At 63.4% G+C, this 15,411-nt stretch overlaps 1 protein-coding gene and 1 long non-coding RNA gene across 8 annotated transcripts in view; one reads left to right on the top strand and one right to left on the bottom strand.

Moving 5' to 3' along the window:
- PLXNB2 (plexin B2) overlaps window positions 1–14,324 on the bottom strand; it is a 29,739-nt gene extending 15,415 nt beyond the window's left edge. For 3 of the 7 annotated variants that reach the window (XM_072973776.1, XM_072973775.1, XM_072973774.1), the window contains exons 1-2: window positions 14,222–14,310; window positions 2,866–2,916 (exon numbers count right to left, since the gene is read on the bottom strand). In XM_072973776.1, the coding sequence (XP_072829877.1) occupies window positions 2,866–2,916; window positions 14,222–14,296 (126 nt within the window). In that variant the 5' untranslated portion in view covers window positions 14,297–14,310. Of the gene's footprint in view, window positions 1–979; window positions 1,134–1,506; window positions 1,599–2,865; window positions 2,917–3,327; window positions 3,382–14,221 lie in introns of those variants that run through there. The other 4 variants (XM_072973779.1, XM_072973778.1, XM_072973777.1 and 1 more) reach the window with 4 other exon arrangements.
- Window positions 14,325–14,450: 126 nt separating this feature from the next.
- Window positions 14,451–15,408, top strand: LOC140700328 (uncharacterized). Its single transcript, XR_012078748.1, has 2 exons — window positions 14,451–14,639; window positions 15,264–15,408. It is a non-coding gene; the product is annotated as an uncharacterized lncRNA (long non-coding RNA).
- Window positions 15,409–15,411: the final 3 nt, after the last annotated feature.

The following is a 15,411-nucleotide window of genomic DNA, read 5'->3' on the forward strand; positions in this document are numbered from 1 at the left end:
CTTTTACCCCCGAGACCCTGCTCTGTCCTGGTCAGAATCCTGTACCGGCCTCTGCCACCCCCCCTACAGGCTGCCCTTTCAGTGTGTGCCTGAGGCCTTATTCCTGGACCCAGTGAAACCTCCCCAAGGGATGCCCACGCCTGGCATGACACTGAGGGCAACCCTGTCCACGCCGCAGGCCCAGGTGGACAGACCCCGATGGCAGAGGGTACTGAGGGACCCAGGCCCTGGCCCCCCAGACTCCCCCACAGCCTGCTGCAGCTCTAGAGGAGCTGGCATGCACCTGTGGCCACCTTAAACACCACCTCCCTGGATACCCTCTTATTCCCTCAAGAAACAACTACTTTTCTCTTCCTCCTTCAACAGCCTGCCCTGTGTCCATTTCCTCCAGGAAGGCAGAAAGCGGGGTCTGCTCTGCTCTGTGACTGAGGGGAACGTTTCTTTGGGGCACTGGCTCTGGGCAAATCTGTGTTTACTGGAATGGGCTGGCTTTTTCTCATGGGCCCTGTGACTTTCACGTCCAGCCAGCTTCCTCCTTTGCTTGGGCACGAGGAAGCGCCCTGCCAGGTGTGGCTGTTCTCCACCACTTCCCGCCCCGTGGCATGGCTCTGTTCTGAGTGTCCACAAGCTTCGTCAAACCCCTGGAGAAAGTGTAACCAAGAAGAAAGGTGGCCCCTTCTTGGTTACAGACAAAGCCCTCTGCACCCCAGAACCCCTGCAGGACTCTGGCAGGGGCAAGTCACAGGGCTGTGGAAGATGGCCCTCAGCTGGACAGCTCCTGCCTCTGCACAGAAGCCCCTTACCCTGGAGTGCTCAGTTCTGGTCTGGCCCCTGGGGACTCCACATGCCCTCCTCACAAGCCTCTAGGAGAGGAGCCACCCACAGGCTATCTGGAGGGTGTCCAGGAGGAGAGACAGCAGGGACCTAGCAAGGAGGTGATGGTGGCCTGAGAGGGCTGTGGGAGGAGAAACCAGCTCACCAAGACGCAGTGATCAGTTTGGGGAGAAGATGGTGCCTGTGGTCAGAGACAGGAAGATTTCACAGGAATGTGCGGCAGGATGGGCAGATCCTGGGGGGGGTGCGTGGGGAGGGGTGTCCCCTACCATCGCAGACTCCTCTCCAGGCTGAGCTGCCTGTTTAGGGGAGAGGAGGACGCGGTTCCGGAGACCCCCAGACATGGAGCTGGGATGCCCGTGACTCTAAAACTCTGCGCAGAACGAGGGCGCCAGGAGAGGCCCTGGGCCCTCGGCACCCGCTGGCACTGTCATTCAGGGCCCTCCCGGGGAAGGAAACGGCACCGGCCTGAGGACCCGCCCCCTCGGCGCCCCTCCCCCGCCGCCCGAGCGTCCCGGGGGCGGCCCCGCAGGGCCGGCCGCCCCGCCCCCCGCGCCCGCGCGCTCGCCTGGGCCCAAAGTCCGCTCGGTGGCGGCGGCGCCTCCGGGGCGGGGGGCGCCCAGCCCCTCAGCCTGGCGCCCGGGCTAGCCCTCCCCGCCCGGCCCCGCTCACCCGAGTCCCCGCGTCGCCGCCGCGACCCCGGCCCCGCTTGGCTTTGGCTTTGGCTTTGGCTTTGGCTTTGGCTGCGGCTCCGGCTCCGGCCAAGGCCGGCCGCGGCGAGCGGGGAATGAATGGAATGTTCCCGGGCCCAGGGAGGGAGCGGGCGGGCGGGGGCGGGCGGGGGCGGAGCCGGGGCCGCCCGGGCCCAGTCACCCCTAGGAGCCGTCCCGACCGTCTTAGAGGGACCCGTGCCCAGGCTCCTCTGCCGGAACGCAAGAGCGGGGCCAGGACTTGAACCCAGAACCGACCAAGTGGGGAACTCTTGGGGCGCCCCCTCTTCTGAGAAAGCTCTGTTGTGACCCTGAGCCCTCCTTCAGCCTTGCTAGCTCCAGGAGGTGGCAGCGTCCGGGACACAAAAAGAATGCTCTGATCTTCCTCTGGTTAATGCCCACTTGACTGAGCCCCTAGGGCAAGAGCCCCAGCCGTGTCCTCTGCCCCCAGGGTCCCCAGGTCTGGTACAGCCTAAGTGCTCGATGTTAATGTGTGCACAAAGAGAGCTGGACCAGATCCTGAAGCTGACAATAAAACTGGCCCAGATATGTGCTCTGCCCCATTCCTGCCCACCCCCACCCCAAACAGGCCAGGGCCAGACCTGGGCTCCCTGCCCCCGGAGCCCTCTCAGTGGCAGGCAGAGTGAGGCTCACATCCCAGTGCTCCAGGGTCCCCCAGTGCTGAGCCCAAACAGCGTGGCAGGAGGGACCAGGTGACAATCTACAAGCAGCAGCTCCCTTCACTTCCTGGACAAACAAAACCTTCAGTGATCTGCCTGGCTAGGTCTCCGAGCAAAGGGCGACCCACCTGACCAGAGGCATAGCTCAGGCTGGCGGTGCAGGAGGCGCCAGGCACAGCCAGCAAAGCTTCCTGCCGCTGGTGTTCCTGGAACAGGCGCTTCCTGTTTTGAAGGCTGGCCCAGGACCCCCACTTGCTTACGGGGCCTGAGGGGATTTCCTCAGGGGCATCAGACGCCTTCTTCCTCCTGGCTCAAGTCCGGAGGTGCACTTCCAAGAAGTCACACAAACTCCAGCCTGCTGCTGGCCCGGAAGGCGTCTGGACTGGCACCCCCTCCCCTCAAGCCCAAATTCCCAGCCCTAATATTCCAGAACCCAGAGCTGTAGTGCCCAAACCCTGGCCCAGTGTCTCTGCAGAGCCCACCCCTGCCAAGCACGTCCTGGCCTCAGAGATCTGGGGGGCCTGGCACCCGGGTCTGGGTAGATGTGGGTTCAGTGGGACACCTGAAGGACACCACACACTATCACTGTCTGTGTGACTCAGTCCCCACTGTCCTCCCCGGGGGGCTCAGCCCCCACTCACCGAGACTCCCGCAGTCCAGCTCAGCCTCCGCTTCAGGCGGGCATCAAGAGTCTGTAGGAAACAAAGGAGACACGGAGGTCTCACCACAAGCCTGGCCCCTGCCTCCAGGTCCCTCCTAAGCTCCATGTCTGGGGGCCAAGGCGCAGCCCATGGAACCCCAGCTGGGAAGCAGGAGCCCCTCAACCTGCCTCCTCCACCCAGCCCTCAGCACTGCCCCTCCCTCAGACACCAGACTCCCAGTCCCAGCCCAGCACTCCAGTGCAAACATACCCACTTCATCTTTCCAGAATACAAGCCTGACACGCCCCCCCTCCTCTGTTCCAAAACAGCAGAGGCAAAAAAGGGCATTTTATGTCTACTGGTATAGTCTGCTTATTAAGCTAGGTACATATATTACTTTGAGTAAAATAAAAGTTGCTTCCTGGAAAGCAAACATACACACGACACCGCAGTTCTACTTACTAGCTGTGTGACCTTGGGCAAGTTACTTAACTTCTCTGTGCCTCATTTCCCCATCTGTGAAAGGGAGACAGTCACAGTGAGCTCCTCCAGGGGTTTGTAAGAACTAAAGGATTCATGCAGGAAAAGCTTCAGAGAGCCTGTTATATTGTAGCACTCAGCAATGCCTGCTACTGTATCCTCTCCTACACAGACACCTATGTGAACCCCCAGGGAGGGTCTGTCCAAGGATAATTCTCAGCATGGTTTATGAGAGGGGAATTGGGCACTCAGCATGCAACCAGAGGACACTGAAAAACCATGGGCCAGTGAAAGTAGGTGCTCCATGCTGACCCAATGGAGCCAGACCCTTTGGGGAGAGTTGTGTAGAATTCCAGGTATCTCCACCCCAGGGTGACTATATGACACACACCAGTTTAATTTTGGAGACGTTCTAGAAGCCTTCATCCAAATGGAAAGTCGTGGTGGAGAGGGGGCTGGGAGGGCCAAGGAACTTCATTTGCCAATTTTTGAAAAAACAGTTTACGAGGATCTATTTACATGCTGCTCGTATAAATAAAGAAGTGTGTGCAAAAACAACCGCATGCCCTCCAGCTCCACTCTCAGAGCCTCGGGACAGGCTCTCCAGACCCTCAGTGACCACCCCCAACCCCAACCACCTCTCCCGGCCTGTCCCAGCCCCTCCCTCCCCACATTCAGTTCAGCCCCTGAATCCCGCTGCCTCCCAGCCAGGCTGCCCCACCCAGCATCGTGCCTCCAACACCTCGCTCACCAGGGTCAGGCCCTGCTCCCCCAGCACCCCAACGGGTACACCTTGTGCAGGTGCAAGGCACTCCTCTAACACGGGCACCATTTTAGAGTAGGGCCCAGGGCTGGAAGGACCTACAGCGGGTCCAAAGGAGACCAGCAGGGGTGGACACGCAGGAGGTGGGGCACACTTGTCACACAGACAGCACTTCCTTGTGGCAGAAGTCCCTCTGGTGTCCTCTGCCCGGGCTGAGCAGGGAAGGGTTAACCTGAACAAGGGACGAGGGGCTCCAGGTCAGGGAGCGGGGTGTCCTTTTGCCAGAGGCACTCAAGGCAGCCTTTGTGAAAGGGGCAAAGGCCCAAATGAAGGCAAACTCAGAGGCCAAACCACAGGGTGTCAGGATGCTGCAGCTGGTCCAGGTCAGGGCTGAGCTCAGGGTCACAGTGCGTGCACACTCCCCACCTCCAAGGGATGGCATGCTGGCCTCCGTGTGCCCCATGCCTGCTCCCTCAGCTGCCTCCACCCCCATGGCATGTCCCCAGCCCCCCCAGTTCCGGTCCCTAGTGTGTGTGTCTGCTGCAGGCAAGGCCAAGGGAGGCTGGCCTCTTTCAAGGGACACCTTCTTCCCCAGCCCACATGCCCAGCCCCCACAGCCACCACCTCATCCCTGAGGACACCTGCCCTGAGGGACCCAGTGACCAGGCTGGGCCCACACCGCAGACCCTCCCCTTCTCAACACCAGGCTCCTGCAGCCAACACTTCCTCCAGAATGAACCCTGGTCTCCTCCCCTTCCCCCTTCCTAACTCAAAGGTGCCTCCTCTCTCAACCAGCCTGCCTAGCCCCTAGATCTCCCACCTTGTCCACCCTGCTTCCCACAATCACACACACCCGATGCTGCTGCAGAGGGGCCTCGAGGGCTGAGGTCTGGAGCCAGACTATTGGGTTCAAACCCCAGGTCTATCGCTTTTCAGTTGGATTGTGTGGGTTTACAAACTTACTCTGTGCCTCAGTTTCCAGGTGGGGGAGGTACTCAGGATGACATCAGGATGTCACCATGTCTCTGCTTTTGCAGTTCCTGCTCAGAAACTCTTACCCATCCGTCAGAACTCTGGGACACCCATCCTGCCCTGGCCCTGCAGGACTGTCAGTCATCCTCTCTGGTCTGTGGCCTTGATGGATGGGACTGCTGTGAGCAAGATCCGAACACAGGATCTGGCCGAGTGGGCACCCATGGGTCTCAGCCCAGGGACCCAGGAAGGGGTACACGAGGCAGAGAGACCTGAAAGCACGTGTCCCTGCAGCTGGTCTCTGAGCCTCCCGTAGGGTGGTGTCTCCGCCCCTGGCCAGAAAGCTGCCGGGGACTGCGACAGGCTGCTAGGGGTCCAGGCCTTTCCTCTCACCCCACAAGCGTGGAAGCAGGGGGAGCCCCAGCCAGTGGCCCCCATGGCTCCCTCCGCAGGTCTGGGCACAGGGGGATGTTGCTCCCCCCTCCCCCCACCAGGAAAAGGCAACCAGGAAGTACCTAAGGGGGAGGGCAGTGTCCTCACTCCAGATCGGACTGGGGGGCTGGGGGACATCAGTGTCCCCCTCCCATATCCCCCCAGAAGGGGGATCTAGGGTGTGGGGTGTGGGCTGGACTTCCATGGCACTATTTTCAAGCAAACACAAATTGAGCAATTTCTTACAGCGAAAATCAAAACAGTGCAAAGCAGCCAAGTCCATGGAGGAGGGACTCAACCAGGAGGCTGCCCGTGGCCAGGCCAGCCAGCGTGTGGGCTCAGGAAGGGGACCAAGATGGGACTGGGACAGGACTGGGGGACAGACAGGCACCCAGAGACCTGCATGGGGCCTCAGTCTTGGGCAGACACGGAGAAAGGGACGATTCAGGCAAAGACTCTGGCCCAGGTAGGGACAGGTACAGCACCCCGATACACACACACCCCTGAGACGGGGCGGGGGGGGGCGGGGGGCGGTCCCAGCACTGTGTGACGGGCACCAGGGACCCCCATTGCGGGGGTGGAGGCGCCAACCCCTGGCGGGGAGGGGGGCGGGACAGGAGGCGGGTGGGGGGTGGGGTTGGCGGTCCTGCTCGGGTGTCGCCCCTCCCCCTCCCGGCCTCCGCTCGGCTCTCGCGTCGAAAATGCAAATCTGCAATTAGCCAGAGCGTTAAACAAACCAGGGGAAACAAAACATACGAGACGCCGGCAAAATCCGAGCCTCCGCTGTTTTCAAAACAAGTGCGAGCGAGGGGCGCGAATCGGGGTGGGCTTCAGTCCAGCCCCGCGGTCCCACCCCCACCCTGGGGACCTGGGTCAGAGTTCAGCCCCGGAGGCGGGCCGGTCCCCCAATCGTGAGGGCCGCCCTGGCCTGGTTACCCCCGGGCGGCCGGGTGGCAGCGCCGCTCCTGCGGACGACCCCTGCGGGAAACCCCCGCCTGCACCTCGCTCCCCCGGGGACGGGGCGGAGCGTGTGGGCCTCGGACGAGTCTCCCCGGGGACCTAGGGCGCCCCGTAGGCAGAAGCCTGACCTCCAGTCACCATGACGGCGGCGGCGGCCACGTGGGCCCAGGACCCAGTCCCCAAGGAGCCTAACAGGGCGCGTGTCAAAGGCGCGGAGCCCTCGGCCCTTGGCCTCAGGGCCACGGCCCCACTCTGCCGCCGGCCAATCACCCCCTGTGGCCCCAGAGGCGGCCAGAAGGACTCCCCGTATCCCCATCCCAGGACCAGACTCACCGGGCAAAGGCCAGCTGGCTGCACAGCCACCTAGGAGCAGGGGTGGGGCAAGGCGGGGCTCTAGGGACACACTGACGTCTGTCCTGAGCCTTGTCTAGTCTGAGCCTTGCGTCAGCACCGGGAGAGGCTCCCACAGGACCCCTCCCAGGTAGAGGATGTCACCTCCTCCTCCCCACCAGCCCTGGCTCCTGGGGCTGGGTTCCTCCCTGCACCAGCATAGACTGTGGGCCAGAATGCCCACCCCCAGCCCTCCCTCTGCAGTCTGCTGGGTTCTGGGTCTCAGACCTGAAAAGTCACCCCTGGTGACTGAATGAGAAGTGGCAGTAAGAAGGTCAAAGGCCTGAGACCCAAGGCCAAGGGGAGTATGCCCAGAGAAACCCCAGGACTTTCCTGCCACCAGTCTTGGGGGGCTCGGTCCCACCTCCCCCATCCTGTGGCCTCCCACTGCTTCCATCTCAGTGCATCCAGGCCACCTCTCAGCCCTCTTCTGAGGCCTGCAGTCACCATCACTACGATCTCTATCCAGCCCTTGCCCTCAAGGTCTCCTGAGCTCGCCTGGCAAAGCCCAGGGCTGTGTGCTGTAGCCCCTCCGTCCCTCCCTCCCTTCATGACAACAGCAGCCCCTGCCGTGTGGGTGCTGACCCAGACTGGGATCCCCACCCTCCCATCCCAGTCACTGCCTCACCTTGTGAAGAGAAAAACTCAAAAACGTGTTTCAGTAAGTTATTGTCATTCAAGAATAACTGCCTAGGCCCAGCAGCACAGCCAGCTCCTCAGCCTCCTCCTGCCTCCCAGGTCCTCAGGGCAGATGGTGGGATTCAGTAGGTCCTCATGCCCCATACACCCCTCCACCACCATGCTGCAGGAGGCACCTCTCTCATCCAAGCCGACCCTCCTGAGTCTTGGCTACCACTGTGTTCCACCTGGACTCGGCCTGAGCCCCTCCCTGGTTTCCCTACCCCAGGCTGACCCATGTCCCTCCTCTGCACAGCACTCCTCTGGATCAGAACAGCTCAGGGCCTCCACTGACTTCCCCATGCTTGTGGGGCAGCCTCCATGGGTCTGCTCACCTGCCCTGTCTGCTCAGCCCGAGCATTTCCTGCGTGCCGTGTGCTGGGGACCCGGGGACAAATCTCCACCCTCCAGGGTCCAGGACCCCTGTGGGGCCCCCAGCAGCTGGTACACGGTGGCCTCAGCCAGCCCCTGATGAGCAGATGAAAGGGGCTGGCACTTGGGCAAGTGTGGACACCCTCCAGAGGTGACCTCTCTGGTGGACAGCCCGGGGTCAGACTGAGAGGGCCAGGAAGAGGGCACGAGACACCTGGAGGGACCAGATTTGGGCATCCAGAGCTCAAACGAGGCCTCCTGCCCCCATCAGGGCAGGAAGAGCAGCCCAGGAGGCTGCCCGACCACAAAAGGGGCCCCCGTGTGAGGAGTGGGCAGCCTACACCCCCACCCAAGCTGGGAGAGGCTGGGAGCAGGCCTGTGGGCACTTGGCTCAGGGGCAGGAATGATGTCTGCCTCCCTGCCTGCCCCAGCCCACCTCCCCTTTTCCAGGCTCACCTCCCAGAGCTGGCTGGACTCTGCTGGCCAGGGCAGCCTGAGGCTCATGGCGGCTGCGGCTGGCCCGGGACCAGCCCCCGCCCAGAGCCCCCTTCCTGGGCCACACAGGAGGCGGGGAGTGCAGTGTTGGGGAGGATGGGTGAGGGCCTGAGTGAGCAGGGAGCAAGCAAGGCCTGTAATCTCCCCGTCAGTCTGTCAGCGCCTCGGCGGTCACCCCGACCCCGCCTCCTCCGTCACAGACGAACCCCACAATTAGCCTGGGGCACTGTGCCAAGCCAGCATGCCAGCCACCACTCACACACGTGACCACACGTGGGCAGGCACACACAGCTGCAATGCTGAAGGGGGTCCTGTAACAGGGGTCCTACCCCGACACTCAAGAGTGTTCCCAGGACAAAGAGCCCCAGACCTCAGCCAGCCCCAGCGCTGGTCAGCCCAGGATGTCCCGAAGGGCCAAAGCCTGGGAAAGGTGGGGGCAGGCCCATCTGTGCAGAGGCAGCAGCGCAGGGCTGCTCCAGGCAGCTGTGCAGGTCTCCGTCCAGGCCTGGAGGGGCTCAGGGTGCCTGAGGCGCTGGGCCAGGTCTGGAGTCCAGGCTGAGGGTGGGGCAGTGGGCAGGGCCCCACGGGAGCAAGCACCACGGGTTTCAGGATGGCAGAGGGACCGGGAGTTTCCAGGGAGGAGACACCCAGCTCAGGCTAAGGCGGGGCAGTGAGTGGGAAGGGGCAGGCGTGGGGAAGCAAGTTGGCCAGGACTGCCTGGGGGGAGGCGGGCACCTGGGCGCATGGCCGCCCTGTGATGATGGATCCAGGACATAGCCCAAGCTCCCTGGGGCCAGGCCCAGCCCTCCCCACTCAGAGCTCACTCAGTTCAGCCAGGCGCTGCCACACACAGGGGTCAGGCAGGGACCACCTGCAGGAGGCATTGCTGGATCTGGGGACAGACCTGCCTGGGTTTCTGCTTCCTGCTACTCCTGACTTCCCATCCTCCATCCTGACATCTTTCCCCAGGTCCTGAGATTGCTGATGGGGGCCCCCAAATCAGGCCTGAAGCCAAGATGGGCGGGGAGGCCAAGCCCCTCAAGTCCCCTGGACAGTCTAGAGGAGCCACTCCAAGGCTGACAGGGAGCAGGTGGGCCACGCTGGGGCCCCTCCCTCCCTCCACCTGTCTTCACCCCTTCCAACTCGCCCAGCTGGCCTTCTAACGCTTCCCCCCACCCCCGCCTCTGGGTGGGGGACGGGCAGCAGCCACCTTCCTTGGGGAGGGCACCAGCCTCACTGCAGCAGTGTCTTGGGTCCTGGTGCTTCTCGAGAGCTCTGAAAACATCCTGGGGTGGAGGTGGGGACCCAGAGCCCTCACCTCTTTGTGGTCTGAGAGCTACCTCCCGTGGCCAGGCCCACACCACCCTGGGCACTCCAATCCCGACACTCGTGCCGTAGGCTCCCTTGGACCTCAAGACAGACCCATGCTCCTCAGCCTATCAGGACTTTGCTCAGACCTCTTCAACATCCCTCCCCCAGCCCTCGAGGACCCAGGTGGGCAGGAAGCCAATCACCCTCTTCCCACTGTCTCCCACACTGCACATCTGGTGGTGGCCAGGGACCCCTGGAGCTGCCTCAGCCTTCAGCAGGAAGCTGGGGACCGGGCAGGGCACCTGGAGGGGAGCAAAGCCCCAGTCGACTTAGGGCCCGTGCCCTACACAGGTGGCCTGCCGGCTCAGGGGCCTGAGACAACAGCAAAAGGCCAGCAGCTGGAACTATCCCCGCCTCGGGAACAGACAGCCCTACCCGGACGCTGTGTTGACACAGGTGGCCTCCTGAAAGGCTGACATCAAACCTTTTTCCTCTTTCTTGCTCTTCCTGAGGAGGGGGCCCAGCTGGGCAGCATCAGGCACAGAGATCTGAGCTCCACACCATGCCTCTCCTCCCAGAGCCCCCACTGGAACTGCTGGCCAACAGAGCCAGAGGAGCTGGGGACGCTACCCCAGGGGTCGAGTCTCCATGTCCAGGGCCAGGCTGATGGCAGAGCTGGGGCCAGAACCCAGGCTGCACCCAAAGGCCTCACTCTCCCTCCCCATGGTCGCCAGTCCAGGACTCACCTGGCACCAGCGCAGGGACTGCCAGGTTTCAGAAACCATGAGATCTCAGGGGCTGGGGATGAGGATGTGAGCAGGTGCCCCCGTCCCGAGCCCAGGAGAGCACGTCCTCTGCCCAGTGCATGGGGGCCACAGGCACTCAGGTGGGCCAGTCTCTGTGTGGGAAGGGGGCGCTGAGCTGCAGAGGGTGGACTAGAGAGTGGGAGTCTGTCGCAGGTTCAGGAACACCACAGAACAGGGTAAGAAGACCCACTTGGGTGGGCACTGGGGGCAGAACAGCAGAGGCCCAGCCCTGTCTTTCAAATGCTCTGCCAGAGGGGAGGGAAGGGCTGAACAGCTGTGCCCTGGCCTGGCTGGGGGCTGCAGGACAGGGAGGCTTCTTGCCTGGTCAGCAGGGGGACGGAGTCCTCAAAGCCCCAGGGGCAGAGAAGGAGCAGTCAGAGGATGTGAAACCACAGAAGGGAAAACCATGCAGGGACCACATGCAGCCTGGACAGAAAAGGGAAGTGCAGTGCCGCTGTGGCCCCCCAGCCCCCAGCGCCCTCTACCAATTACAGGCCACTGACCTGCCCTTCCCAGCTTGTAATTTGAGACCAAAGACAATTAGAGGCCCCACCCACCCCACCCTGGGCTCCACCCCAAACACAAACAGCCATTAGCCTGGGGGAAGGACTCTGCTCAGCCCTCAGCCCATCAAGGGACTGGCCCCCAGGGAACCAGCATCACCTCTCAGAGGGAGGCAGAGGCTGGGGGGACCGCTGCAGACCCTCCTGGCCAGGCTTGGATTCGGGTTCTGGCAGGTGGATCAGCTCACTCCCTCCCCTCACTGGCCCCAGCTTTACCCACACCCGTGTTGAGGGCAGGCTCTGGGCACCAGCGGTGCTTCAACAGGGAAGAAAGACCTATTCCCCCACTCCCCAGGAAGCCCAGGCAGGCAGAAAGGACTGAGGCGTGATGTAAGGACTGCTTGCTCACAGGGCAGCCCTTGGGGCAGAGAGCCTGGCATCTTGGCATGGATCTGTCCAGACCCGAGAAGGGGCCACATGACGGGGCAGGCTCTGGAAGCCACATCCTGTTCTCACCAGTGCAGCCCCTGCCCACACCCACCATCCTTAGGTCCACCGGCTCTGGTTCCCAGGGTGTGAGTACACAGTAGAGAACAGTTCCCAGGATGGCCCAGGTCCTGGGACGGTGCTAGTGCCTGCATCCACGTTGTCCTAGGGGAGAGGGGCACATGCCATATGGATCCCTCCCCAGGCTGCCAGCCCACCCCAGTGCCTTCCCATCCAATCTCTTCTGCTCCATTGGCCTGGGCTGGGGCCAGGGCCCTGGGTTTACCGTACTCAGCCCCAGCTGCCAGCTCTGCCTCCCAGCGTGGTCCCTGCAGGGGCTACTGGGTGTGTAACTGCACACATGCATACACAGACCCTGGGAGCCCACATGGCAGAGGCAGCATCCCAGATAACTCCTTGCAGGGACCCACCTCTGGCCTCGGGGCCCTCACCCGCGGGATTGCTCATCTGTGGGATGGGCTGACAGGTGCCACATCCAAGTGGGGTGGGTATCTGGGGGCGAGGGCTGGGCTCTCTAAGGGGAGCTGTGTGTCAGTCAAGAGGCAGGAGGGTGGCCTAAGGTTCAGCCCCAGGGAGACCCCAGTGCCCCACCCACTCGAAGCAGCCTAAGTCACACCCCTGCCTGCTCCCATTACCCCAGGGAAGCACCGTGAGTAACCTGCCCAAGGTGTGTCCATGAACCAGCTCTGGAGAGTTGCCTCAGGGGCCTGGGGCCACAGGGTCTAAGCCTCCGGTGGGGACGGGGGTTTCCTGGCTGGGCCCCTGCCCCGGGCAGGAGAACAGGGTCCAGGACTCCTTGTGCCCCACTGCCTCCCCGAGAAGGGCCTGGGCCCACCCCAGGCTCGCCTGGCTGGGCCTGCTGGGGCCGACCTGGGGCGTTCTCCAACCCAAGAGTGACGCATCCCTCCCACCCCGCCCCCGACCGGTCTGAGCAGCCGCGGGAGGCGGTGGAGCTGCCCAGACTTGCCTGTCCCTCCCTCTGGGGCTCTCAGCCCACGGCCCCGGAAGTGGATCTCTCTCCCACGGCTGTAGCCTCCCCTCTTGGGTGGCTGGACCCGTCTGGATAATCCAAAATAATTCCTTCTTGGCAGGCGGCCGGCGGGGGAGGGGGAGGCTTGCATTCCAAACCCTTGTTTTTCTCTGTAACTTCCCTCCCCTCCTGGGACAAGGAGCCTTAGGCCAGACCTCAAGCCTCCCCCTACCCCTCAGATGGAGATGGGCTCCCCACCCATAGGTCCGGTGTGAGGAGGTGAGAGGCTGAGATCTGACAACACCACCTGCTTATCCTCAATCTTCTCAGAATTCCTAAAAGCTGACATGCCACAAAACACAACTAGTGGGCCCAACAGGGCCCATGCTGCCTCTGCAGTCCTCGGGGCCCTCACCTCAGAGCAGAGGCAGGACATCCCCCACCCAAGCTGTCCAGCTCTCCGACTCTTGGGTGCACCTCCCCTCTATGTGGGGTAACGGCTGGGCATGGGGTCAGGCTGAAAGGCCCCCTCCCCCAGGGGCCATGCTCTCCCGTCTCCACAGGGCCTGGCCCTAGGGATGTGGGGGGCATAGGGGCTGAACTTAGACATGAAAGGGGGAGCTCCTCAGGGAAGGCACAGGCCCAGAGAGCCCTCTGAGCCCCAGAACCTTCTACTAGCTTTGGGGCTGCGTTTCACCCTCAGTGCTGCCCCCACCTCAGGCCCAGAGCACAGATAGACACCTTCTGTCCTTTTCAAGTTGCTGGGAAGAGGAGCCCAATGACGTGGCAGGAAGCTCCGAGGCTCTTGAGCTCAGGGACCCCCCTCAAATCTGCCAAACAACCCTAGCACAGTTGGGAAGGTCCCATCTAGCTAGGAGGGCTTCCTGCAGGAGGAGGTACATAGAGGTGCAGGACCAGAGTGTGAGGGGCAAGGCCCAGGCAGTGAGTACTGAGACTCCCTGGGTCCCAGAGCGTCCACCCTAACACACCACCAACAAACATTGGTAACTGTGAGAGCCGGCTCTGTGGTGAAGCAGGCTCAGGGCCACCAGGACTTCCCAGGAACTGGCGCTGGTGCCGGGCTGCCCCAAGTCCCAACTCGGAACCCTGCACCCTCCCTCCAGCATGGCCAGGTGCAGACCAGGGGCTCACAGCAGAGTCCTGGCTTATGCCCGCCTCACAAGGCCCCAGGGGGTGTGGGGGCTGCCAAGGCCTGACCGCAGGGCCCAGCCCCCTGGGGAAAGCCCAGGCTTAGCCACCCCGGAACCAAGGTTGGGTGGGTGCGGGCCTCAAGCTCTTAGACAACAGGGACGATCTTTGCCCAGAGCACGGATCTCGGTGGCTGGAGGGGTGTGAGGCATGAGCGGGGAGGGAGGGTCGGGAACCAGGAGGGATCTGAGCGGCTCCAGAGGGACGCCCGCGGCGGGAGAGGGCGCGGCGCCAGGCTAGGGACCCTCGGCCTGCCCAGAGCCGCTGCCCAGAGCCGCTGCCCGGGGCGCCGCAGTCCTCCGCCACCTAGAAGAGCGCGGAGCGGGAGCCGCCCGGCCCCAGCCGGACGGACACACGTACGGCGGCTGAGGCCCGAGTCGCCCTCCGCGGGGCGGCAGCTGCCCGAGTCGCTGCGTCCCGAGCGCCTCCGGCCAGGACTGAGTGGCGCTGACGGCGAAGCCCCCCACCGGCGCGGCCGCCTCGCGGGCCTCGTACCCCGTCTCCGTACCTGCACGTCCGCCGCCGAGGCTCGATGGCGCCCGGGCCGCGATCGGCGCTGAGCTGCGGCCCGCGCGGCTGCCATGGAGACGGGCCTTTGTGTGGCCGAGGAGGGGCCGGAGCGCGCGGGAGCAGCGGCCCCGCCCCCGGCGGGGGAGAAGGGGAGGGGGAGGGGAGAGGCGGAGGGGGAGAGCGGCCGTGGGGCGGGAGGGAGGGAAGGGGGACCCACAGGGCTGGGCCCTCCCCACGCGTCCCCCGCATCCTCGGCGCCCAGCAGCCACAGTGGGCGCGCCACGTCGCCGGTTAGGGTCTCCCCGGTTCGGGTCCAGTTTCGCCCCAGGGGAGCCCAGGTCTGGGCCCTACAGGAGCGCGCCGAGCAGACCCAGGTCCTCCCCACCCCGCTCCCTCGGGGTTCTCTCCGGAGACAGGTGACCCATCGGTACCCCCACACTCAGACTGGAGAACAGGCCGGCCGCACCCATGCCATTTTGTGGGTTGGGGTCTCCTGGGCCTTGTTCCACAACCTCCTAGGGGAAGAGGGCTCCTGCCCTAGCCCCTGTGCAATACATCCTTGGCCTCTAGCTGCCTTTCTCCCCACAACCCTGGATGGCCTCTGGCGACCTGTACCCAGGACCCATCAACCTGTCTTTCAGTGCGTGGAGTAGGGTGGTGAGACCCACCCTCTCCACTGGGGTTCCAGCTTTGAACTAGAGCTTATCCCACTTCTGGCCACTCCAGCCTCTATCTGCCCGGTCCTGAAGTCCCTGAGCCCAAGACCTGAGCAGAGGTGGGGAACCCCATGGGGCCAGCTCTCCTGTGTGCTCCTGCTGCCTCTCGTGAAGTCTCCCTGCACAAGATGGTGCAGTGAGCAGCAGCTGGGGACCCAGGGACTGGGACGCCATCTCCATTCCTGGGGACCTCCCCTCCACCCAGACTTCCCCCTCCCTGCCCACTTCCTCCTGTCTCCCCCGCCACCCCGCCACCTGCCCCCCATGCTAAGAAACCCTCAGGGAGGGTCACTCATTAATTTCCTGCTGCCCTCACATCCCCAGCCAGCCAGGCCAAAACAGCACGCCTTCAGCCCTGAACTGAATCCACACCACAGCCCACCCAACCCCCCATCACAGAGGACCCTAAAGTCACCAGGATCTGACAGGGATGCCAACTTTTTCATCAAAAAAGGAAGTTGAAAAACAAGTA

This window comes from Vicugna pacos, chromosome 12, assembly GCF_048564905.1.
Source record: "Vicugna pacos chromosome 12, VicPac4, whole genome shotgun sequence".
NCBI classification, from domain to species: domain Eukaryota; kingdom Metazoa; phylum Chordata; class Mammalia; order Artiodactyla; family Camelidae; genus Vicugna; species Vicugna pacos.